This window comes from Plasmodium inui, assembly GCF_000524495.1.
Source record: "Plasmodium inui San Antonio 1 unplaced genomic scaffold supercont1.9, whole genome shotgun sequence".
Classification (NCBI taxonomy): domain Eukaryota; phylum Apicomplexa; class Aconoidasida; order Haemosporida; family Plasmodiidae; genus Plasmodium; species Plasmodium inui.
This window is the reverse complement of record NW_008481843.1, coordinates 3,979-28,813: the sequence shown is the minus strand read 5'-3', so window position 1 is coordinate 28,813 and position 24,835 is coordinate 3,979. Positions and strand designations below refer to the sequence as shown.

Below are 24,835 nucleotides of genomic sequence, written 5' to 3'. Positions count from 1 at the left end.
AGCTGTTATTGAGGGGAGTCGTTTGGTCCTGGTCGGGTGTGAGTTCGGGGAATTTTGGGGTTTCGGGGGAGTTGGACTGATTGGCTATTTCTCGCTCTACCCTAGATCCTGGGGTAGCATTTTACACTTCTTAGGGGTGGTTATTGACTGATATTGGGCCAGCTGCAGGGGGGATCCTCAGTGAGATTCTTTTTTTTTGTCATCTGTTTCTTTCATTTTCTTTGGAGCTCGGTTGCGGATCTGAGCCTCCTGGTGGGTTGTCTGTTTTGATCTTTTTGGGTGGGCCTGTGGTGTGACCCCTTGGGGAGATACGGAGCATCTTTTGGTCTTATTTGACTGTTTTGGGATTTGATTTTTGCTTTTGCGTGAGCTGAGCGACCTTGTTATATCTATTTGGAGTTGCTTCAGTCTAGGGGTATCTGGAGTTAGTTTCTGGTTTTTTTTCACTTTGGCTTGTTCCTCTCTTGTTACATCAGGTTTGTTTGGTTGCCTGTTTTTGGCAGTTTTCGTACTTCGCTTGTTCTTGTTACGCTCAAGATTTGGGAGTTTTTGAATTCTTTGCCCATTAGTATTTAATGGAAGACTCCTTCTGGTTGCTTTGTATTATGGAGAGTTGTTTTGTTTCCTCAGTATCCCCCTGGAGTTTATTCTTTTTAGAGTGGGTTGTTCGTTCCTACTACATTGTTCCAACAGTCTTAGGATTGGGTTCGGTTGTTATCTTCCTTCACGGGTTGTGGTTTGGGAGTGTTTGGTTGGTTAATTTTTTCATTCGTCCTGGTCTTCATCTTCGGATAGTTGTTGGTTGGAGGCGATCTGTACCTTGGTTGTTGTGATCCTCATATCGATCCTTCTCGGTGCCTACTGTTTGTTAGTTTGGTTTCGCTTTTTGGTACTGCTCTTACTCCAGATTCTTGGCAACTGCTCTGTTTCAATTGGGGCGTCCCGGCTTCTTTACGGGGGGAGTAAGTTTTTGTCTTCTGGCAGGCATAATCTTTAGGTGTTCGATTTTTCTTTGCGTTTTTCTTTGTTGGGCTGTTGGTTAGTGCCTTGATATCCTCGGATTACCCGAATTTATCTCCTTCTTTAGTCGATGGTATCCGGCTTAGTCCTCTCTGGTTGTCGCCTGTGTCTCCTCTTTTATTTTTTCCTGTGGCCTATTTCCATTCTAGAATATTTTCTCTCTTGGGGTGTTTGTTTACTCTCTTTGACACCATTATTCGGTTCGTCTGTTCTTGTTAGCGGGCTCAATTTTTTATCCCTCCTTGTATTTATGCTTTAGGTTCTTATCCAATCCTTTGTCCTTTCCCGTTTTTTAATAGTGCACTAAGGCCTTACTTTCTCTTGCCTTCCTCATTTATTTCATCCTTATATTTCTGTTGATAGTGGATAGTAATTGACTTCTGTTGGGTCATCTGACTTGTTGATAGGTTCGGCGGGCTTAACCATTATTCCATATAATAACTTCTTATTACTATTCTGTCTATGACTCTTAATAAATAGTTGCTTGTTACTTAGGGGCGCCTGCACTCATTCGTTTGGCCTTTTTGGGGATCTCATTGATATCCTTCCTTTTAGGCACCTTTAAACTTCTATTCTGCAGTTGCTTCATAGAACACATATGAGGGGTGATCGCTTGTCTCCTTCCACTCTTCTATTACTCGGCCATTATTGTCTTCCCCCCCTAGGGTATCTTGCCATTATCCTAGATTTGTAGTCTTCTCCTTTTCACGGGTGGCTAGCAAGTTCTCTTCGTCTTAGTTGCCCTGTGGAATCTTATATTTTCTCATTGGTCCTTGCCTCCTGTCTGTTCCCTATATCTCTCACGAGGTAGACATAGTTGTTGTGGGTACTGGCCCTTTCTCCTTATTCCCTTATGTTTGTAGGATATGTGTTGTCTTCAGTTTGGTGTGATCACTCCTACTTTATTCTTTCATGAGGCTTTAACTTTCCTCATTCACATGTTCTAAGGTTCGGCGTGGTGCGGTCCCTGGGATCGCTATTTTATTACGTCTGCGGGACCTATATACCCTTTATGAAACTGCGTTAAGAATCCCAATATAACCTGTCACTTGGTCTCATCTTTCTAGGTTAGACTAGAAGACAACATTAATACTAACTGTACTATGCACCTGCCTATATTATCAATTGGTCTATAAATCATATGTCATCATACAGCTGTTTCCTCGTAGTTTACTCCTAATAATTATATCACTAATGCCTGAACTTATCAAACTGATAGAAATCGTCCCTTACAGCTTTAATACATTATAGGCATCGTTCAGTCACTTATACCATAACCTAGATCACTAATATTCATTCTTACCGTAATTCTTACTCGGACTTATTCCAACATTTTTTATGTCAAACTATTCTTTTTACCAGATTTTGTGGGTTACACTAAATCCGGTGCTATTAAAACAAATAGCCCTGTTTAGTGGGGGAGGGGCCTCCTATATACAATAATTATCAATCACACTAGAAAATGATTTCATCGATAGTTTCTATTTTAATAATAAATACTGTCAGTAGAAATCCCTAATCGACTTCAGGATTAATAAATAAAGGGATCGGGACTTTCCTTTTATGGAAACGATACTCACTTTTTAATGCGCATTGAGTAGTGGTCACTTAGATCTTACAATATTTGTGCTGTTTTCGGACTTGTGGAATCTACCTATTTATATCCTTAGCAATAAATAAATCCTGTAAAACATTATTAGTGCTTCGTTCCCTGGATTTCTTTATTCACTAATGATTAACATATTAATTCGGTGGATATACCTCCTGCTAATTTAAATTAGAATTCTCAGGATTCTTAGTTTGGTACTTAATTAAATTAAATATTCTCCACACATCTTATGATAATGAATATGTTATATTAATATGCCGCCCAGATATATTTATAAATAACATATTCACTTCTTAGACGAATTTTCAGTATCCTCAATTTCTTAAGATAGCCATCATGAATAAGTTTCGGGGCAATTTATTATAACAGATAGGGGGTTCTTCTATAGATAATACTATGCATATCTTGGATTTTATTAATTGGTTATACATATACATCTGGACTAAGAGAGTCTTGTATACATCGGGTCATAATTCATAAAACTGTTAGTACGAATCTATGATGTGAAGCTTCTTCCTTTTCACACATTAATGCCACATCTATGAAGATACTAATTTAATGATATGACTCCTGCTGCTACTATTTTTTGTGGTCATACATTCATCATTTGTGAATTTAGGGACTGGAAGATAGGATTCTCCTAATTTGCTGTTCACTTTTTAACAACTTTATAATGCTTGTAAATTATAAGGTACAATTCAGAGTTACCATATACATCCCTAGGAACATGAAACAAGGCCCTCATTATTGTATAATATAAATATCCTTTGCAGTGTTAGATTTTTTGTATAGCCGCATCTCTAAATATAGCTCGGCTTAATATAGCAGATATAACAATATAAACATTCATACGGCAGTAATTATAATATTTATAATGAGGTCATTATCTAATGTCAACTATCCTATAACAGATATATCCGGTTATTCCTGTTTACTGCTCAAGAAGAGGGCGTGTAATGTTTGATATTCCTTTCTAGCATACCAGTATCCGAATTTTTAGTGGAAATAGATAAGTGAATAAAAAAATAACGGGAAATAATACAAATTGTGACTATACCCATAATAGTATGCGTTATTCCTGTAATATGAGTGCTTGTTGCACAATGAACTGTAAAAAAAGGAAAACGCTGTGACAAATATATTTATTAGGAGACTGTCAAAACTTAAAATTACAGAAACAGAGGTAGGACAAAGATGAAAGAGGAGAAAAATCATTCCCTATCATTTGAAGAAAATAAGTAAGAGACTTATATGCCTCAATAACATCTTCACACTTTTGTTTCAGCTTAAGCCATAAATACGTTACGTATTAAAAATATTATATATTCTTTAGGATTATAAATTTTGAATAGAGAAAAATACTCTCATTATGTTAATTACAGCCTGGACGGGTCAATTTTTGAACGCATAAATCTTATAATAATGACGACCTATGCGCACGCCCGGCGCCGACCGAAATTTCGAAGAATGGATAAACTGGGGAGATTGCACCCTGTTACGCCGACAACTAAATATTCTCCTTCCTGCGGTGTCATAGATATATATAGTATGGCACCTAAGATGAGCACACCATAACGCAGGATATCAAGGGTGTGGGAGCTTAGAATATACTTTACATGTACTGTCAAGTACAACACAGGATAAAACCCAGGAAGATTATGATAGGACATCGTTAGTACAGCTGTGAACAATCCGCACAAATATGGAAGCCGAGTCAACTGCTTTTTCATCCTTAAATTTTGCAGTTCACCAGGATATGACTAATTGCATATTTTATACTTTAAAAACATTTCTACGTTGCCGGATCTGAAGAATAAATTTGGAATTATGGGGAAGAGAGCGTATTTGCAGATATATTGCAGTGGAGGCTGAGTTTTGCTTAATGAAACCTTTCAATTTAAAGTAATATAGTTGCCATTGGCGAATAAATTCATTCAAATGCGAATTTCCTTTGCCAATAATTCTTTAAAAGAACATAGAATCAGGTCACATTAGAATTCCCGCACCTGTCCTAAATGTAGCGTGACTCCTGCAAATGCATTATTCTTCTTCTGCACCTATCTGTCGGTGCGTTCAAGGTTCCTGTGTAGGATTTGCATGTTGATATGTTTATGTACAATCCCTTTCTCCTCTCTCTTTACCTTTTTCTTTAAGATTCATTTTAGGTAGGAATATTTTCTAATTTGTTCTTTTTTCACTCTGGGTCAAATCCGTCCCTGTTAAAATTATATATAATTTTGTCGCCGGTTGGCATTTTTCTTTAACAAAATGGGTTATGCGCGATTGGTAAATCATGAATCGTGGAATTATATATAACACTCTGCCAGAACTTAGCCACACATTACATGAGTAAAAGCGCGGATGATCTGATGGATTCATTTCTAAGGAGCCTCCCTACTGCCAGAATAGTTCTATATATAAAAAGGTGGAGGACTTCTCAAAATTAAAAAATTATTCTCATAGCCATTTTGCTCATAATTTGCAAAGGAATAGAAAAAAGTAAAATTAAAGTCATGTCAGTAATGGGATCAAAAGAATTGGAATCCTCATATTCAATATCAGGGCAACAGAGAATATACAGGTAACAAAAAAACTTTCATGTCAGACCTTTGACCAGTAGTAACCCATGCAGTCAACATAGATATCTTATGATCACGATGTGGGATACGACACAAAGGGACACCTCTACACTAAGCGTGGAGACACCGAATGTCGTAACTCCTCCAGGATTTACATCAGAAAGTGTGTTATATCTTTACAAAAACAAAATACGTTTTAAGGAAGCTTCTAAAACTTCAAAGAAGAAATAAATCTATTTTAAACAATTATATATCTTCACGCATAAAATCACAAAGGGTATCATATGATATTAGATCCTGGGGAAACAAATAGAATTGTAGAGTTTTTAACTCAAGCCATAACGCGCAATACAAACAGGAAAAAATTTAGAACACCAATTAATATATGTAAGAAATTACATACTTATATATCTTCCTCACTAACTGTGAATAATCGCGTGTATTTTGAGACATGAAACTTGGCAATCAACTCCTCACTTATTTGATGTAGTATTGGGCCCTGTCAACATCCCACCTCATATGTTACTGTAAGTGTCCTGTGTCGTGTTCACCTTGCTTCCCTGCGGGTTCATTTGTTCTGTGTTAACATTGCTTTAGGTACTCTTATTTGTTTAGTTACGTTTGCCCCTTTTTGGTTATATGGTGCTATTTTCCCTTCGCATGTTTCCTTCCAGCTTCCTGTTTATGTCTGTTGATACTCTTATGTTAGTTATATGGTTTTACCCTATATATTTATTTTTCCTATGAAATGGAGAACTGTGTTCAATGTCGCAGTACCTTCAATGTATAGACTTCATTTTTGGCATTCCTTCTACTTCATTTTTCTCTTTTCTTCTTCGTAAAATCATAAGTGGTTTGTATGTTATGGATATTCATATCCTCTTGTCAAAGATATCTTCGTAACATTAATGTTATCGAAACCGATGAGATTCCAGGGAGAACAGTACTCTTCATATAATACTACTTTTAGGATACCGCATTTTCTCAAAAAATGTTACTCCAGAGACATCAAAGGACTTCGTAAAACTCTTATGTCCTTACATTACAGGCGGGATTTTAACCCATTCAAAAATAGGGTAACGCAAATGAGAAGACATCAGTGCAGTAGGAACAATGGTTTTATTTAAATAACGAAAGGTCCAATGTTTCATCCACCCCATAGTAATATTCGGGGCACATACCTTTAGCTCACTACATACTACTGCGGATATATTCTTACGGTTAATAAAATAGTGCCCCCTATATAAAAGCACTCTGCGTATATCGAAACCCTTCAAATAATCTTGCTTCCGAGACAGGCATCATCATTGCACAACTTTGCTTTGCAAATAAGAATACTACGCACACGTCAGATGGCTCACAGAATATAGCTCCAGATGATCCATTATTCTTATGCTACTGTGGTATTCAGAGAATAGGACTCCGCAGATATCAGTATATTTCAGATCTTAGTACATTCATATAACAGTACTATTAGGAATTCCGCAATTTTCCTCATTGAGAATGCATACACATAAGTACTTTTCAGGCAGTATTTTCCCTGGAATATTCATGCACTTCACAGAATAGTGTCTCACTAATAATAGCACACCTGGAATGTCAATACTGTACAAACAAAAGTACTTTTAACATCATAGTACTCTTGGCGTAGCAATATTCTTCAAAGAATAGTACTCCAGGAGATTAACACCCTTTGCACAATCCTCTGCTTCATATAATGGAGCCGTTAACCTTATATCAGAACATTTCACATAATGTTACTCCAGGGATATTAATACTCATCATGGTACACTACTTCATACACAACAGTCGTTCTCTTCAAATAAAAGTATTATTCTCAAAAAAGTACTGTTAATATAACAATACACCCCGCACACTCGTACTGTCCAAATAATAGTGCTCCGAGGGTAATCGTACTCATATGTCTACAGGACTTCACACGTCATGGTTCTCTTAGTATAATAGCACTCCAGCTCATCCATATAGCTCAACCCTTAGTACTTTCATATAACGGTAGTATGGGAACATCTGCACTCTTAATCATCAAGCATCTGGACACAAATAATTTTCACGCAATATATTTCGTGGAATATCCATGTACTTCATAGAATAATGTTTCTCATATAATGGAGGCGTAAATTCTGAATCCTTCGCATAAAATACTACATGCACATCAATACCCTTCCTATAACAGTATTATACGTAAATCCCGGCAATGCATCATAATTAGAAATGCACCTGACTATTCTGCGAAGAAGAGTACCCCAGGCGGGCCTGTGCTCTTCAAGTAACAAGACGATAAACATGTCAGTACTTTGAACATATGAGTACTAGGCACACGTCAGTAGCCTCCCTACAATAACACTCCAGACGATCCTTACCCTTTACGCAACTCTGCACTTCAATTGACAGTGTTATCCGTGTGACACTGTTATTCACTTAATAGTACTCATTGAAGATCATCACTTCGAAAAGAATAATACAACAGGGATAAAGGTCCCTTTTTACACATCGGTATATTATTCCTGTCTGGTAATGCTACCACATCAGTATGGTCATGCTATTTACACTTCAAATAGGTGGGAATTCTCATAATAGACAAGAAAGATGAATATTTTCATAATTATTCAACATAGAGAGAGAAAAAAATAGGTCCATCAGAATATTAAGGAAGAGGAAATTTTAATAAAGAAGCATGACATACAGTATAACATATCAGCGATGATGCACCCAGAATGGCACCTTCATAATGATGTGACCTCAGGAAACATTTTCACAATAATGGAAGCAGAAGAACATCTTAAAAAGAACGCCAGAGAAAAACATCCTGAAGACACCAGGAGAGAAGAAAGCATTTTCATAAAAAAGGAAAACATGGGACAGCATCCTGACCATGCCGCCGAAAAGAGACATCTTCATAGAAAAAATCAAACAGGAAAGGACATCTCCACAGCGCCGCGAAAAAATGTACATCATTGTGGAAAAAATTACACACACTAGAGAACATCTTCACAAGGCGGCGGCAGCAAGAAGCAGCCATATAAAGAAAATGACACAAAACAATATATTCAGGCCGCCGCCGGAAAATAGCATCATAAGGAGTGCCGCGGAAAAAAATATCTTCATAAAAAAAAGAACCTCGCGGAAGAATATCTTCCCGGTAACATGATAGAAGGAGGAGGCATCTTTATAAAAGAGCCAAAGCAAAAAATATCAGAAATATAGCGCAGTAAGAAGAATTCTCATAAGAAAAATACCACACAGCCAAGGGTTCTCATAATGACGTGAGAGGAGAAACCTCATAGGGCCACCCGAGAATAAAACTATCGTCACGAAAGAAATGAAACCAAAACAAGAATCTTCATAGTGGCAAAGCAGAAGAGGCCATCTCTATAAGAATCATGAGCGAAAGAATATATTAAAGTACAACGCGGTAGAATGAATTTTGGGAAGAAGGATGCCCCACGGAAAGATACCTCACGAGCGCGCTCCTAAAAAAAAGAGAATTGATAAAAATGGAACAGGGAATATCATCCTGAACAAGATACCACACACAGAAACATCTTTATATTAGCGGAACAGGGAGCATGTAGCTATGTAGAAATGAAAAACAAGGAAGCATTATTATAGTGACATGCGAAATATAGGAATCCTTAAAGGAATGCCAAACAGAGAAAAGGCATCAAACTGTCGCAGCAAAACAGTAAACATCACCATGAGGAAAACAAAAGAAAGGGCAATGATTCAAAGGCGAAGCATCAGAAAACTGTGGGAGGAAAAAGGCATCATCATGAAAACACCACGCGGAAGAAATCGTCAGAAGGGGGCAAAAGATAAAGTCATCTTTATAAGGGTGCATGGAGGAGTGGTATCTTCATAAGGATGCAACAAAAGATGTCATCATAAAGGAACCCTCCAAGTGAATTTCGTCAGAGGAATGGCCCAAAGAGGTGTATCCTCAAGAAGGAATTAAATAGAGAAATATATATAATGGAGCCAAACGAGACAGATGGCGTGCAACGGATATAACACATGGGAGGACTCCCCCAGAACTTAATCAACAGGAAACAGCTTTGACAAGGTTAAGCGACATGAAGCCACCCCCGGGAAAGGGTAGCCAACAACGAAGAGCGTGCGCGAAAACTTAGCCCACATGAAAGGGCGTGCCTGAAAAATTACGCCACATAAAAGGGCGTCCGCGAAAATTAGGCCACATAGAAAAACCTTCAAAAAATTACCCCACGTGAAGCATTCGCAAAATTACCCCACGTGAAACAACGTTCACAAAATTACCCCACGTGAAACGACATTCGCAAAATTACCCCACGTGAAACATTCGCAAAATTCCCCCACGTGAAACATTCGCAGAATTACCCCACGTGAAACATTCGCAAAATTCCCCCACGTGAAACATTCGCAAGATTACTCGACGTGAGACAACGTTCACAAAATTACGCCACAAGAAAGCACGTTCGAAAAATTAGGCCACATGGAAACGCCCATATAAGAAAGAGGCGCCATGAAAGGATACTCTCATAAAAATGCAAAAACATGATAAAACAGACTCATGGGGGTGATACAACACGAAGGCGCATCCACAGGCACTATGCGGCATGGGAACTGATATGGAAGGATGCTGGGATATGAATTAACATACTTATAAAGATGTAGAAACGGCAAAAAAACATACAGAGGAAGAGTGCAACATGCGGGGGGATACTGGGGAAAATATCAAAACATCAGAGAACCCACTCACGAAGAGGATGGGGCATAAGGACGCATTCACAAAAGTAACGTAACTATAAAGGAAACCATATAAGCACAGCGGCTGACCAGTTTAGGCGGAACTCATCGAATGTGCATATCTGTATTCCATTGCACTCATAGGAGTTTGAACAGAAAGACATGAACTTATTTAAACGCTATAGTAGCCCTTTCAATGGTATGCAATATACAATTAAAGTCCAATATGAAATTATAACTCATATGATACCAGTTTAAATTCAACAATCCATTACTCCCTTTATATATGCATAGATGAGACACGTCATGAACAGTCATGTAATTTTAGCTGGCACATTTTTATGCCAAAGGAACAATCTTCTAATCTGAATCTGCATATACTGGTAACTATATCCTCTTTCCGCGTAGAAATGTGTAGCACTGGTACTATTCTGTCCTTCTTTGGTTCCATCTTCTCGTATCCTCCTGTATGACACCAGAGGGGGATCATACTCCACCTGGTTAACACTTCTTATTTCTATGACTCATGAACTATTCCCAAATATAAAAGGGAAGGAATATACATATATATATATCCATGGATATATGTCCCATGGTAAGGTGTAAAGAGATCAACAGAACATAGGCTGTTATCAATAAATCATAGCAATGTATAAATGGATGTAAATTACCTGTATTTCTGCGGCTAATATCCTCCCTATGCGTCTCGGAATTGATGAATCCCTAGTTCATACCCATAATGTAGATTCCCTTAACACCCCCAAATGAGGAATGTCGTAGGTCCCTTTCTTAGTTTACTATAATTCATGATATGCAGAATGGAAAACTTGGTTACACTCACACATATCTGTTATTCCTAGTTTCCTCTTATAACTCAATACTTGAATTTTCTCTTAATCTTTATGTTGTGTTTGTTGTAATATATTATAACCACCCCCACAATTCCTTCACTATTTCTGTCCCCTCTTGTACTATATATATGTGGGGGTAATCATAATAGATTGGTGCAGAATTATTTTCGTCATTGCCTATTGATTCTGTTTGGGTTCTGATTAACATACTTCGATTGCGCTGTATCCGCTGCTTGTTCACATACGGACGTAATACTGGTATTTTTCTGTTTCCTTCCTGGTTAAATTTTGCTTATAATAGGTAATCTTTCTGACGGAATTAATCAAAGCGCGTTAGCGTATTCCCTGTAGTGAACCGCTCGTGTAACCAGACAAGAGGAACTCTTAAATATAGTTATTGAAATATTTTGTCCTCCCCACATTTCATTTTACGGCGAAGAATTCTTAACTTCTACTATTCACCCGCATACTTATTCCCACTTCGTCAATCCTTTGATTAGAAATGGATCTCTTCCTTAAATTATATTAAACTGATGTAGTGACAGATTTAACAGTTCCATTAAAACCATCATGATCTGCTCACTTAATCTTTGACCTTAATATCCAGAAGGGGATATTCTGTAAAGAATACCAGATTCACCTCAATGGGCGTGATGTTATCAAAAGGAATAAATATGAGGTTCTTCAGTTAATTATTAATTGAATACTTAGCAGAAATTTTTTCCACAGCTTTTGTCTCATAGTAGCCAATTCTGTATCCTGAGAAACCATTGCCTCTTAGGTCGCCTTCCAGTCCATCCGTATAGTTTCACGCGCCAATCAGTACACATAAATAGACGACGAGTTAAGTTTTGTAGAATCTATCAGGAAACAGAAGAAGAAAACAAGCAACAAGAATTAGGCAAACACTTCTGGAAAGGACTCTTCCGTACAATTGACCAAGTGTACAAGATGAGCATTATATTCTAATATGTGAGTTATCACAATCTACAATACCCATTCTCGTACGCCGACGTGTGGCGCGTGTGGTATCATAACTGCTTAGAAGCAATATATTAGCGTTATGCCACTTATCAACATAATATTACCAGACACACATATATATATGTATACCTACGTGGATATAGGTATCTGTGCCATTGTAAGGGTCAAGGGAAAATTACTCAAGTGTGTAGTCATATAAATATGCGCCTCCACTTTTACTAATTTTTCAGGTTTTTCATAAGGGTTGTGCTATAGAGGGAAGTGATCGCGAAAAAATTAATGCTTTTCAATAAGCATAAGATCTTATAAGAAAATGCTCCTTTCTTGTACAATAGAGCACACATGGACGTTCCGAGCGAAACGCGTTCTTAAGAGACATATGCCACAGAATTCTTCCTTGTATGTGACCCACCACAGCTCCTGCAATTCCTTTTAGGTGTTTTTTCCCTTTTCCAAGGATAAAATGTGACCATAGATAGAGGCCAACAGACAGAAACGATGTCTATCATGAGTACAAAGAGGAAACATATTTTAAGTATTTAATTTTACACTAATGATGGAGCCTGTATGGGATCGATGTCTTCATATTTTCCCCTACTGTCTTGTTTTTTTTATTCTGTTGAGTGTAGTCCTATCCATAATGGATTATATGAAGTTCTCATCTCTGCTATTTATTTAAATATGTGTCACTGTCTTCAAGTTAGATAGACGTATAAACCATGCATGCCATATTAGAACTTGCCTGCTTCAGATTCCTATAGATAATTAAAACTTCTCTCATTCCTATAAGACGCTATCCAATGCGTGTTTATAAGAAGGAAACGATTTATTATTAACGTGATCCCCACACAACAAGTATTATCAATACCCATTACTTCTGTACAGCATGAGGGGACACATGTTATATCAATGCCTCTACGCATATTTGAGATGTGTATTTCGGAAAAGACACGCTTTATTAAAATAAATAAATATGTGGACGCTAGGACCGTTTTAATATTAAAATTGACTTCGTCCATATCAGTCAACCAAATCAATGTACTCCCTCATGAGTCACGGAGTACTGTTCGCGGAATGTTATGTAAAGACAATAATATTTAACGTATCAGCAGCGGATCCATGTATCATTTGTGAATAAGGCTATGCAATTCCCGTTATTATCTGAACGCATTCGTATTGTCCAACTGTCTAAGACATATTTTCCATGTCATGCGTGCCTGGTGATAGAATTATGTGATGTTAACAGCAACCTGCATGTTTTCCTTAGGAAATTCGTAATGGTGTTTTTGTCAGTATCTACCTCAAGGTTCAGAATGCACATAACCATATTGACAGCCGCCCTGTATAAACACATTTACACGTGTTAATATTTGCCCCTGCAGTCCCTTTTTGTAGACTACGTCCAAAACCCATGTCAGTCTAGCGGAGAAGAAACAAGAACAAAACAAAACGAAAAAAATGCTGCCTGGTATTTGTACGAATCAGCGGCCATACATAGATGCCATCATAAGGAAAAATGTTCACCTCCTGTATATTATGAAACAGAACCGTCTCCAACCATAATTCCTTTTACATTATCCCCACCTAATTGGAAGCCTCTATGCTGTCCAAAATTGGGGCGGCTACATATTCTATCCACATCCACTGTGCTAAAATTGGATTCTTCGTAGACATAGGTTGTTTATGATGCTACATCTTACACCTTATATAATACCACAATTGCTGTACTAGGGACCAGGAACCATCCAACTAATTGCGTCGCGCATCAAAAGAATATAAAATGTTTGCTCAAGATTCGAATATAATACAGGTTAGATGAGACTATTTACACCATAAACCACATAATGTTACCGCCGCCCCTGCAGGGTGGGAATTCTATAATATAGCTCATCATTCCTCTGTTCGTCCTTCAAAATTTCCACAAAAATAGATTCATTTAGGTAATGAACTAATGAAGAATATTAAGAGATGACTCCCTCACAAGATGCGGACACCATAGTGGTGGACTCTTGCATATTACTCAGTATTGCGTAAAGACTATATTTGCACGCATTTTTGTTTTGTGATCTCCTTTTTGTGATGAACTCCAGTATCAGGTCTATATAGAGTCACCGTGAAATATACATCATCGTGAGCAGAATATGGCACACTCTAAAGCGTTTCTGTTCTCTCTTCTTTCTTGCATTTTCCATTACGTGATGCTCTGTGAAAATCTCTAAAAAAATTGAATTGGATGAAACATTTTTTCCCGCAACATTACGTGTTGGTACATTTCCTTGCTTCTGCCAATTCTTTTACCACCGCGTTGTTATGTTGTACGAAATAAAAAAATTACCCAGTCACTTTTTCTTGAGCTCCATAAAATAATTCCCCAAAAATTATTTATAAAAATGAATTTATCTTGCATATTATTTCTAATTGTGGTCTTACATGTAATATCATATAGACTAAAAGGGTATATTTTCTGTGATTCACATAGTTCAAAACACCGTGCTAAGATGGTACTGTCTCTTACCTCATAATATCTCAGCAGTGCCAAGGATCGGTGCATAAAGAACGAAGCACCCATATTCTTCCAATGAGGGGGCACTTTTTCAAACGAAATTAAATCCCATAATATATGCGCCTTATACAGTACAATGACACGACATATTATATGCTATAGTTAATTTGTTGCAATTATTTCATTTTCTTCGCACATGGACGTCTTTCGTTTTGCATTATTAATAAGGCATAATTGCACGTGTTCTTACTGCTATAGCGCGCAAAAATAGTTCTTAGAAATCCTTCAATTAATTCACGATCAACAATCAACGGAAACTAACTAATTAGGAAGAACTGAACCCCAGAAACAGGAAGGGACAGGGAATTTATAGATATCCTGATTTATCCAAAAAAAGATGGTTAACTCAGGGCTATGAAGCCGTCCCCTATGCGGTATCTATATCTCATTCTGCGCCTATGTGCAAATTAAGATTATAGGTTACATTTTTCGATAAATCCATATGTTATGTGTGAAACCTCAGAGTTTTACCACATGGCGTATCATGACATGGTACGTACTGTATAATAATACAATTCTTTCTGCTATTCTTCTTCTTAGCAGATGCTTCTCAATTTCATTGTACTCCCATATATATAAGTAACGAACAGGCTACGTTCCAATTCATGATGAAGGGATTGAATTTTATCGGCATGGCGGCTTGTTCCCCACACTTTATTAATATTACACGGATTTATAAACAATACCTAGGTTCCTAATTCGATTTTTATTATTCTATTGAAAAAACAGGCTCTTTTCCAAATCTGAAAACGTAGCGAACTAAAGTGCAGACTTTTCCCAAACTGTATTCTCTGGCCTAGGTCATATAATATACATAGCCACAGCACTATTGCAACTATTTCTTCAGGACATCTCCGCAATGTCTGAATTTTTTCTTTCATAAGACAATATGTATTTACTACATGATATTCCTTAACATGCACACATCATCCCGAAACATATCAGGGATGGCAATGTGATGTAAAACGAAGAGGTCAATACAATAGACAATGTAATATAGGGAAAATTACTAGTTCAGAATATTGACCTTTAACCGATATTATGGACGTAGCATTGGACACGGGGAACTTCATGTCAGCTATATAAAACTAGACTTCATACCCACCTGAATAATAGTAAGGGAGTGTACAACGATAATAACAAACACATCAAACGTGTTCATTCAGACAATATTCTATGTGATTTAACACACTACTTCATAAATGTTTTATCACAACTTTCACCCCCCAAGAAAACCCAAGAGACATTTGTTATGTAAATATGTAGAGTTGTTTGACCACTTATTTCACCATTACTACATGTTCTGGTTTTTTTTTGAATCCTGACTATTTATACGAAACAATAAGGAAAGGTCTAATGAGAACCGTAGAACTGCTCTGCATACTGTGCGAACTGGCATGTGCACACGTTCTTCGTACTTGACTCCTGAATGAAAAGGATTCTTCTTGCGACTTTCATTACGTTGGCACAAAGGAACACAGTGCCTGCATACGCTAAAAACCCTTATACCGAATAAAAATCTTATACGAACAGCAACTATTGATAAATCTTCATCCGGACGGAACTTTACAGCAGTTACTCCGTCTGACAATATCTTTCAAAGCCTAGGTTATTATTCAAAACTTCCGTGAAATCTTGCCACCCCAAATGAGAGCACGTCACCCATGGAAAAATTGTCAGAGCACTGGTGAGGATTCTGAAATATTTAAGTGCACATCTGAAACGTGGTAGCTCCGTCAGGAATCAAGTTTCGAAGTAGGTAGGAATGCATCAATATCAACTTCTACTACAGTCTCAGTGTTGAAAGGTTGAAAGCAATGACACCGGGTATACACACGGAAAATATAAATGTAAAATAAGTACAGATCCTGAAGTTATAGTTACCGTCCGTACTATTCAATTTCCTGATATTGTACGTGCAGATTGGAGGCCTCCTGCATCGGATCCCCCAGCCGTGGATATTACCCAACGGGGATCGCCCCCCTCTTCCCTTTCCTAGTAGATTCAATCTATTTTATCCACAAGCCTCCGTGCCTTACCTATCAGTTTATGCAAATCTGTCACAACCCACCAGACAGAAATTCTGCGCTGTTGGGAGTACATAATGACCTTGAGTGCTATGGATGCTCTCCCCCGTCATTATATTTACTACTTTGGGGACACCGAATTGGCAATTCTAAGCACACCCCACACGCGGTGTAGCCTCCTCAACACTACATAATGATGCTATTGCCTCTATTCAGGTGTTACCTATTATCTTAACAGTCCGGGGTCTCATTATAGATGTTATCCTTCTTATGGATGTATAGATATATGTATATATATAGGCACTGGAAAAGTAGCATTTAGTGCACTGTGGTCACTATTTAGAAGCCGCCAGGAAAGCGGAACCAACTCCTCGTGCCAACTTTTTCCCCTACAGCAATACAGGCCCTTAGAAGGGCAGTTTCCTCTGAACCACAGAAAGCGCAGAGCTGGAAGAAGGGTACAAAGAGAGATAGCAATGTGTGGCCAGGATTGCAAAAGAAGAAAAAGGATATATGATAGTGATCACGTACCACAGCGCGACCGTGAATATGAATAGTTAAGATGTAATTAAGACATCCCAAAGAGTGTATACATGCAAAATGAGAAACAAACGTTCCGTAGAAGATTCTAGATATACCTACGGAACTTTTAGTTAAATCAAAAAACAACAATGAAAACTGACCAAGGAGCATTTCCTCCAAGTAGTGGTGCACACATTTATGATAAATAAAGGTGTGATAGGTGGAATTACCTGACGGAGCAAGTTAATGGGGGTACATGCACACAACTATGGTGATGTGTACAAACAAAAACATCAGTGGAATAGTTTGGAACATAAATACTCGTATACTTTTGATATGTTGAAAGAAAACAATTAATTCCACAGATTACACCAAAGACGCAGAACGGAAGAACAATGCGTTCAGGAAATTGTAATGTCCGAAAACAATCAATTTAACGAGGAGCCACAAACTCTTTTCATACAAACACAAGGAAGTGTATGTAGCAATTAGGTTTAAAGAGAACAGATACGTATGAGACAGTACATTCCAGATAGTTTGTCTGATAAAGTTATCAGGCTCTACCGAAAAGACACAACCGAGTATGTAATACATGAGACGACGAATAACACGTCAGGAACAAATTGCCATAAAGAGAGACAGGAGGTGCATAACCACGAATTGGGTGTAATTACAGATGAAGAGGTAGAGATGGAAATGTCCATATCGCCCCTCATGATGCTTATGGAGGAATGCAAAAAGCAATAGAATTCACAAGACGTGAAATTGTACCTGGATAGCCACATAGGAAACTTCTTGAAGGGAGAAGAGTATGGAAACGTCCCCAAACATAGCAGATACACACAGAATTTTTCTGGGGATGTCCAGAAAAAAACACATTGAGTATAGACCACAAAGAGTTACAAGCCTCCTATAAGAGGAGACGAACGAACAATAACACAAGAGCGCTCACCATCATGATTAGAACGTAGCCGGAGGAAAGCAGATTCAGAGGCGAAATATAACACTCATACTTATATGTTACATTGGAATGCTGTTCATACGGATGCCATAAAGTGAGATGACCTAAGAAAACTCTGATAAATACAGAGTACAGAAACAGGCGAGGGACTGCTACCCGGAAAAGGAAAGGGACACATACTTCCAGACACACGGACAACAAGTAAGTGAAATAGTTAACAAATTAGGAAGATAATTAACCCTACTGCTGGTCACAATTGGAATGCGAAACAAATGTCAAAGGCAACTCACCAATTGCGACTCCTCCTCTAAAGAACATATCTGGATGCCGCGAAATATTTCATCTACGTCTCTATGCCCCCTTCCTCTTGAATGTCGGGGTGGATAAATTTTCCGTAACATATAGAGAGGAAGGAATGTTCGAATGCGGAATGCGAGATCCGCTATTTGTAATAATCCCCCTGGAGGATTCCTCAGAGTAGTCCTCCTATTTGTTCTCTTAAATACTCGTTATACATAACAGCCTGGAAACATACGCAACAGGTGGAAAAAGATCCCTGTCTATTTGTTTCATTTACTGATAAACATGGCACATCGCATTCTTTATTCCCCTGCACCTACTAAATTGTGCGACACTCTCCTATCGGACACACGGAAACGTGGAATTTATAGAAAATGATTAACTCCATCCGGACGCTTCGGCACGAAACAAGGCACAACCCACTGAAGACACCGCAATAGAAATCACACAGTGATAAAATATGTTTAGAGAGAAAATCATAAGTCAACAGTAGAAGAGAAAAAAGAACAAGCAGATATAAGTACCACAGCATTCTCGAAGACCAGGATGTCCACTACTTATATATCAGATCAGTCTGCCGTAAAGTTGTAATTACAAAACCGCCTATGATTCATTTATCAACGTAAATAGAAGTTATGCCATTTTTTTTCCATATTTATTCTTCCAATGAGAGAACAATAAGTGTATGTGCTACTGAAAGAATTGAGGGCCTTCCTAGTAGGATGGAAAAAGGAGGAACTTTTCTGTTATATCTTTGCGAAACGGGATTCATCAAATTTGACACAGAAGAGGAACATTCAGAAATGTGGTATCGCGGGAGCAGGCCTCCCTCTGCCTAAATAGTGATCATCATATAACCCATCAGGTAAGATACCACCGTTTTTGTCGACGTCCTTGCTTAATCTTACTAGAATATATATGATGGTAACCCCTGCATTATATCGAAATGTGTCAAATCACAGGGTGACCCCGTTTTCTGATTTTTCTTATGATTTGTGTGATATCTAATGGAGTATTCTTATGTAGGTGAAAATGTAAGTTTTCACCTTCTTCCTATAATCCTTTAAATGGTTATCTTCTTTAGTGATGTGTCGCCTTGGTTTTCTTCGGATCCTGAAGCTGTTATATTTTGAATTCGCTCTTGCATATTCTCGGCTTTCATATATTCGTCGCGCAGTGGCATATAGTATACTACACAGATAAACAGGATTTTCTCATTCTTTATCACCAAAATTTGGTATATTCTGCCACGGAAAGATTCCTCAGCTGATTCTAGGTATATATACTATTCCATTTCATGGTGCCCCGTTTATTCTTTCTTTTTTTCTTTCTTTCTCCTTGTTATATATTTAACTACTCGGTGCATATTATAATTTCACAGTCGACTCCAAAAAGTGCTTCGACTTTCAGAACAATTGACACTTCCTGACATAAACATGTTCCCATAATTTATTCCATTCTGGGAAATTTATAAGAAAGTTTGTAATTATGTGAACAGAATTTGGAATTAATTCTTATCTCTTGAATAGAAAGAATATTCCAGTAATAACGCCCCATTTAAATTAAAGAAGGCGCATACATATGCAGAATATTTTCTATCATTTTTAGGGCCCCTCCTTTTAAATAATTTCACGCGCTATCCATTACATGAATATCGTAACTGTGTTTTGGTAGCCCATGCTAGCAGGGGGTTCTTCAATGTATTATCTTAATATTTACGTTGATTTATTTTAACCCCCTGATATGGTATTAACCAATTTGTCCTCTTCCTAGGGAATAACATCATCCTATTTCAAGCTTCTCCTTTCCTCCTCGGCTATATCTTATCATTTCTCAAGTGTTCAAATTACGCCTTCGCTGTTGTAACATTAATAACCATAGTTTTACAACTTTATAACGACAGACATTATGTAACGGTGGCTTATGTGGCATCTAAATCATTCTTCAACATGTACACCCTCCTTAGACATCTCCTTTATTCCATGTATATTCCCCAATTAACGCAGGTCAGATTAAGGTCTACCCTGCGACTCTTCATTCAGACTTCCGTTTTGTATTCGAAAAAAATTCCCAAATAACAATTCTAACTCCTTCCAAAACGGTCTGCTGCCCATAGCGAATTTTTTTCTTAAATGTATATCTTGTCTCATTTAGCAGCTGAAACTGTTATATTATAAAGAAATACATGTATTACTTCATTCCTTAATGTTCTAGGTAACTCAGGCTGAAAACTACGTAGAAAACTACAGTGACGGATACACTATTTCTGTCGACTAAAAGGCATGTTAATACCAAGCAAAGTGGGAGTTAATTTCTAATTGTGAAATGTTTACTATTAAACAAAAGTTTCAAAAAAACAAACTAAAAAAATTGAGTTAACTCAGAAGAGAAATCACATATAAAGAGAAGATTGTCATTCCTTACAAAGAGAAATTCAAGATAATGTACCTCATCTATAGATAAACTACTAATCTAAGTAGCTTCCATATTTCGCATAGATATTATTCCCTTTTAGCTGGATATCTATAGACGCGATATGTATGTCACAGATGCTATATTAGGGAAAACTCCGAAATCCTATAATTCTTTTTTCTGCTGTTCATTTGGGATGGGTTGGGCCGTATGATTATGAGATCTCGGTTCCTCCAACTCAATTTGTTTGATTATAGAATCGAAGCGGAGCATACGTTCTTCCCTTTTCTTTCGGTACATTATTAACCTGCGCGATAGTTTCTGGCACTGGCATAAATATGTGGAGAATCATTCGTTCTTTCACTCTTTTGTGTAAGTTCTTCCACTTGAAAAATCCCATTTTTACTTGCCCCTTTTTGGAATAATTCTTCCATCGAATTCTTTCTTCGCAAAGGTCTCTAAAGATTCTCTCAATTCAGCAACCTTTTCCCTGCAACTGTTCAAGAAATTCACACATTCCTGTTTGGTCAAGTCATCTTTCATGATGAAGTTGTTGAAAAGTTCATTGTAGTGTTCTTCCTTCTTTGTTAGTACATCAAAACATCTGGACATTACCCTATTCCAATGAGTGAGATGATGTTTTTCTTTTACTCGATATCTTTCTTTCAACTCCTCGTAATATTTGAATAAAGCACTTATCATTTTGCAAACGGCTCGTCTTTCAAGATCATATGCGTGCTTCCACATTTTGATAATCTCATTCCTTGAGGTCACCTGTTCCATATTATTCATCGATTGTTCTACTTTTGCTTCTGTCACATCGCTAGTAATTATAACTTGAGCTTGGTCCAATCTAGGCGAGTCAATATTACATAAGTCACTCTTCTCTTCATATTTTTGTTCAACAATTCGATCTGAATCTAAAGCGTCCTCCTCCTCATTTTCACCTAAATCCATCTCATCAGGCGCGGATAGCATATTATCATCGGATTCTGAATCGGACGCATCTACATATCTATCTATGCCGTTCCTTCTGAAACATCCATCTTTATTTAACTTTTCTAAATTGCTTCCTTCTAATTGCGGCATCACGTTCCTGTCCAACGGAGTTAGCTTCTGGGAGGAATTTTTAAAGAACGTTTACAAAGACAGGTGTTGTATACATTACGCATATGTATAATATTTAGAGTTTATATGTATGCACCGCTTTCTGCATTTAAGCATCTGGAAGAAGGGTATAGAGAATTCTATGTAAGAGCATAATGAGAGATTGCAACAGAGTGCGTATTATTTATTACATAAATGTTTACTCCATATAGCTTACTGGTAGAATAATATAAAAGGCGACAACAACAGGTGCAACGAAACACGGAAGAAAAAAGAATTTTCGCGATTTAAGACCATGTGAGCTTCCCTCCTCAGCCTCACTCCTGCAAGAGGATTCTTCCTTTCGTTTGCTACTCTCTGGTGAGCAGTGGTCAGCACAAGCGGAATTGGATTTTCTGACAGAAGCCATAGTGGTTTAATTCAATCTTTCTGGTTTATCAACTATACAGAGCAGTCTGGTATTACGTGCGCGTAATTTGTCCTAAATTCATAACTGATGGTGGTTGCGTCAGGTTATCATAAACTAGGTTAAAATACGTTGAAAGATATACAAATATGCTAATCCATGTTAAAATATGATATAAAATTCGTTGAAATATTTTGAAATATGTTAAAATACGTTGGATATATTCAGATATGCTAAACTACGTTAAGATATGTAGTAAAGAGTACTTCATAAAAAGTTTCGAAACTTAAGAAATCTTAAAGGAGGCGGAGGCATTTAATTAAATAAATTAAGACATCCCAGAACATTTCTTTAACCAATAAAAAAAAAAAAAAAAAAAAAAAATATGTCATAGGAAATGTATAAAATTTATTTCTTCACTGACACTGGAGACGGGTCGAAATATTCATGGAACAAAACGGCGTGAATCTCCTGTTGCTAAGCAGAATGGCAGTCTTACCTATTACATGAAACTTCCCCCTGTTTATAAGATATTTTTACAGGCAATTCTGTTTTCTAAAATTTGCAGAATAGGGCATATAAGCAGAGTTCTCGTATATTTTCCGGTACATTTAACGCTGATAACTTCAAAGATTTATAACTTGATTACAGCGGCAGCGCATACATTATAGCACCAGTGGTCCTTCAGCTCAGGATTACATTTCCTACGTATACAAGAGCAACCATTATTTCTGCATCTTAGTCAAGATAAAATTGTACTTCCCTCTTATTATGTATGGTACAGTACTAACAAGAAGGACGTTCCCCCTTTATATTACCCATCTTCTTTCATTGATTTATAATCAACAGCATCCGCGTGACTTCTAATTTAAATCTGGAAGATTTAAAAGAACGTATTAAATATATGTACTATCGATAGGTGCTATTGCAGAACAGAACGAACGACTGTTTCGATCAAATTCTACTATCATGGACAGTTTGCAGTTTTCTCCTTTCTTTTCTTGTTCATAATGTAAACATGGTATAGTTCTATCTCAGCGAAGAAATGGTGAAGCCATAAAGGTCTCTTTCTCTTTTTTTTTTTTCTGAATAGAATAATCGAAATTGTAGGTCCCCCTGCTTCATTGTTGGTTTGGTTGTTGTTAGCAATTCCTTCTGGACCTCTTTCCATTTAAAAGTCTACCATTGCGGCCATTTATAATAAATTATATACGAATAATGAAACAATCAATGCAATTGGTACGAGTTGAAAACATATTATATAAACATTATGCTAAATTTAACCAAAAAGGATGAAGCGTAATACCATTATTGACATCTGACGTTAGGGTAGTATGCTTAATTTATATGTATATATTGATTCCGCGTGTCTTATTCGCCTTATCTTTACTTTAAACTTCAAGGAATCTTCACTGGTATGACACAGCCTCAAAATATCACTTCCATTCGAATCAGCTATTTTATATGCGCAATGAAGCATATCACCATATAGAGGAATTAATTCTTTAAATCCTTACCGCAATTAGGAAGTAAAATACAAAATCCCCCCTGAGAAATTTCAAAAGATGTAATCGTAAAATTCTATCCGTATGAAACTACGCATATGATGTATGTATAAATATTTATAGAGACAGCAGGAAACCCTTAACACAGTTTAGGGCATCCCATAATAAGTCTCATATAACGATTTAAGAGAACATTAATTGACAGAGTTTACACATAAATCTAATCCACTGTCGTGTTCAGAATGCGCACAGGACATATATTGGCCTCTCAACATCGAAATATTTTTTCATGGTAAAAAAATACAGTCACGATGCCACTTTGGCACCGATCATTGCTGAAACGGTGCTGTATAATGCACTTGGCTCCTGTCCCCATTAAAGAAGATTTTATCAGATAATTGTCTATATAAGCATATAGGTACAAGAATATATATCCTTCCTTCTCTTAGCAACATATATATGCATATAACTCTGTATCTGCCGCTCAACGTGTCCTTGTCAGCCGTCATCCGTGGGCTTCCACCATGAGTGTTCCTGACTCCAGTTCATATCTATTTAAGTGACGCTCCTCCATAGTAACTAACTCATTTATGAATAAGGTAAACGCTTTCCTATGCACATCTATAAAAGAGTCAGGATCGTACCTGGGCAAATTATCCCTTATGATGTAGTAAAAAAAGAGCCTATTTTTATACTCTTCCATGATCCTCATGGTTGTGTGAATAGTATGATTGCTCCTCTGCACGTGTCCCACCTCAATGTTTCCATCCACGCTATATGGACTTTTTAATTTTCCCAAATAATAGGATAAATGGTTGTTCAAGGTGTGCATCGCCCTTTTGGCATTTTTTTGCAAACTTATCTCTCCCTCAAGCATCGCCTTCCCGAATAAATTATCATACACCGAATCGATTATTTAATTTATATCTTGTTCCTTAAAGTTGTTGAGAACGATTTAGTATTGTTCATTAAACTGAGGTGGATCGTAGGAATTCTGGGGGAATTCTTCTGTTGGGTTCACACTTTTCTGTGATTTCTCATATAAGCTGTCTATAATTTCGGAAATAAGGGGGTGTCAATTCCTTGTGTTTAGTATTAGGATTTGGCTGTTGCTTATGGTACAGGCTGTTTTCAGTTTCAAGAAAATAGTCTGCCCATTCTCGCTCTAATGTATTATCATTTCTCTGTGGAATATGCTGTGGGCTGTCGTTAATTTCGTCATCGGGGTTTCCTGCGCTTTTCTGTG

At 37.3% G+C, this 24,835-nt stretch overlaps 5 protein-coding genes across 5 annotated transcripts; 2 read left to right on the top strand and 3 right to left on the bottom strand.

Moving 5' to 3' along the window:
• Positions 1–8,173: 8,173 nt before the first annotated feature.
• On the top strand, positions 8,174–8,377 carry C922_02482 (hypothetical protein; the record flags this gene model as incomplete). The annotated part of the gene is made up of 1 exon (XM_008818081.1): positions 8,174–8,377. One exon carries the CDS (start codon positions 8,174–8,176, stop codon positions 8,375–8,377), a length of 204 nt encoding a protein of 67 aa, XP_008816303.1.
• A 9,034-nt stretch (positions 8,378–17,411) lies between these two features.
• Positions 17,412–17,645, top strand: C922_02481 (hypothetical protein; the record flags this gene model as incomplete). The annotated part of the gene is made up of 1 exon (XM_008818080.1): positions 17,412–17,645. The coding sequence occupies one exon, from the start codon at positions 17,412–17,414 to the stop codon at positions 17,643–17,645; it is 234 nt and encodes a 77-aa protein (XP_008816302.1).
• A 3,328-nt stretch (positions 17,646–20,973) lies between these two features.
• C922_02480 (hypothetical protein) lies at positions 20,974–21,660 on the bottom strand (the record flags this gene model as incomplete). Its single annotated transcript, XM_008818079.1, has 1 exon — positions 20,974–21,660. The coding sequence occupies one exon, from the start codon at positions 21,658–21,660 to the stop codon at positions 20,974–20,976; it is 687 nt and encodes a 228-aa protein (XP_008816301.1).
• A 2,434-nt stretch (positions 21,661–24,094) lies between these two features.
• C922_02479 (hypothetical protein) lies at positions 24,095–24,466 on the bottom strand (the record flags this gene model as incomplete). Its single annotated transcript, XM_008818078.1, has 1 exon — positions 24,095–24,466. One exon carries the CDS (start codon positions 24,464–24,466, stop codon positions 24,095–24,097), a length of 372 nt encoding a protein of 123 aa, XP_008816300.1.
• A 160-nt stretch (positions 24,467–24,626) lies between these two features.
• C922_02478 (hypothetical protein) lies at positions 24,627–24,830 on the bottom strand (the record flags this gene model as incomplete). Its single annotated transcript, XM_008818077.1, has 1 exon — positions 24,627–24,830. A coding segment is annotated over one exon (204 nt), but the record flags the coding sequence as incomplete, so codon positions are not given.
• Positions 24,831–24,835: the final 5 nt, after the last annotated feature.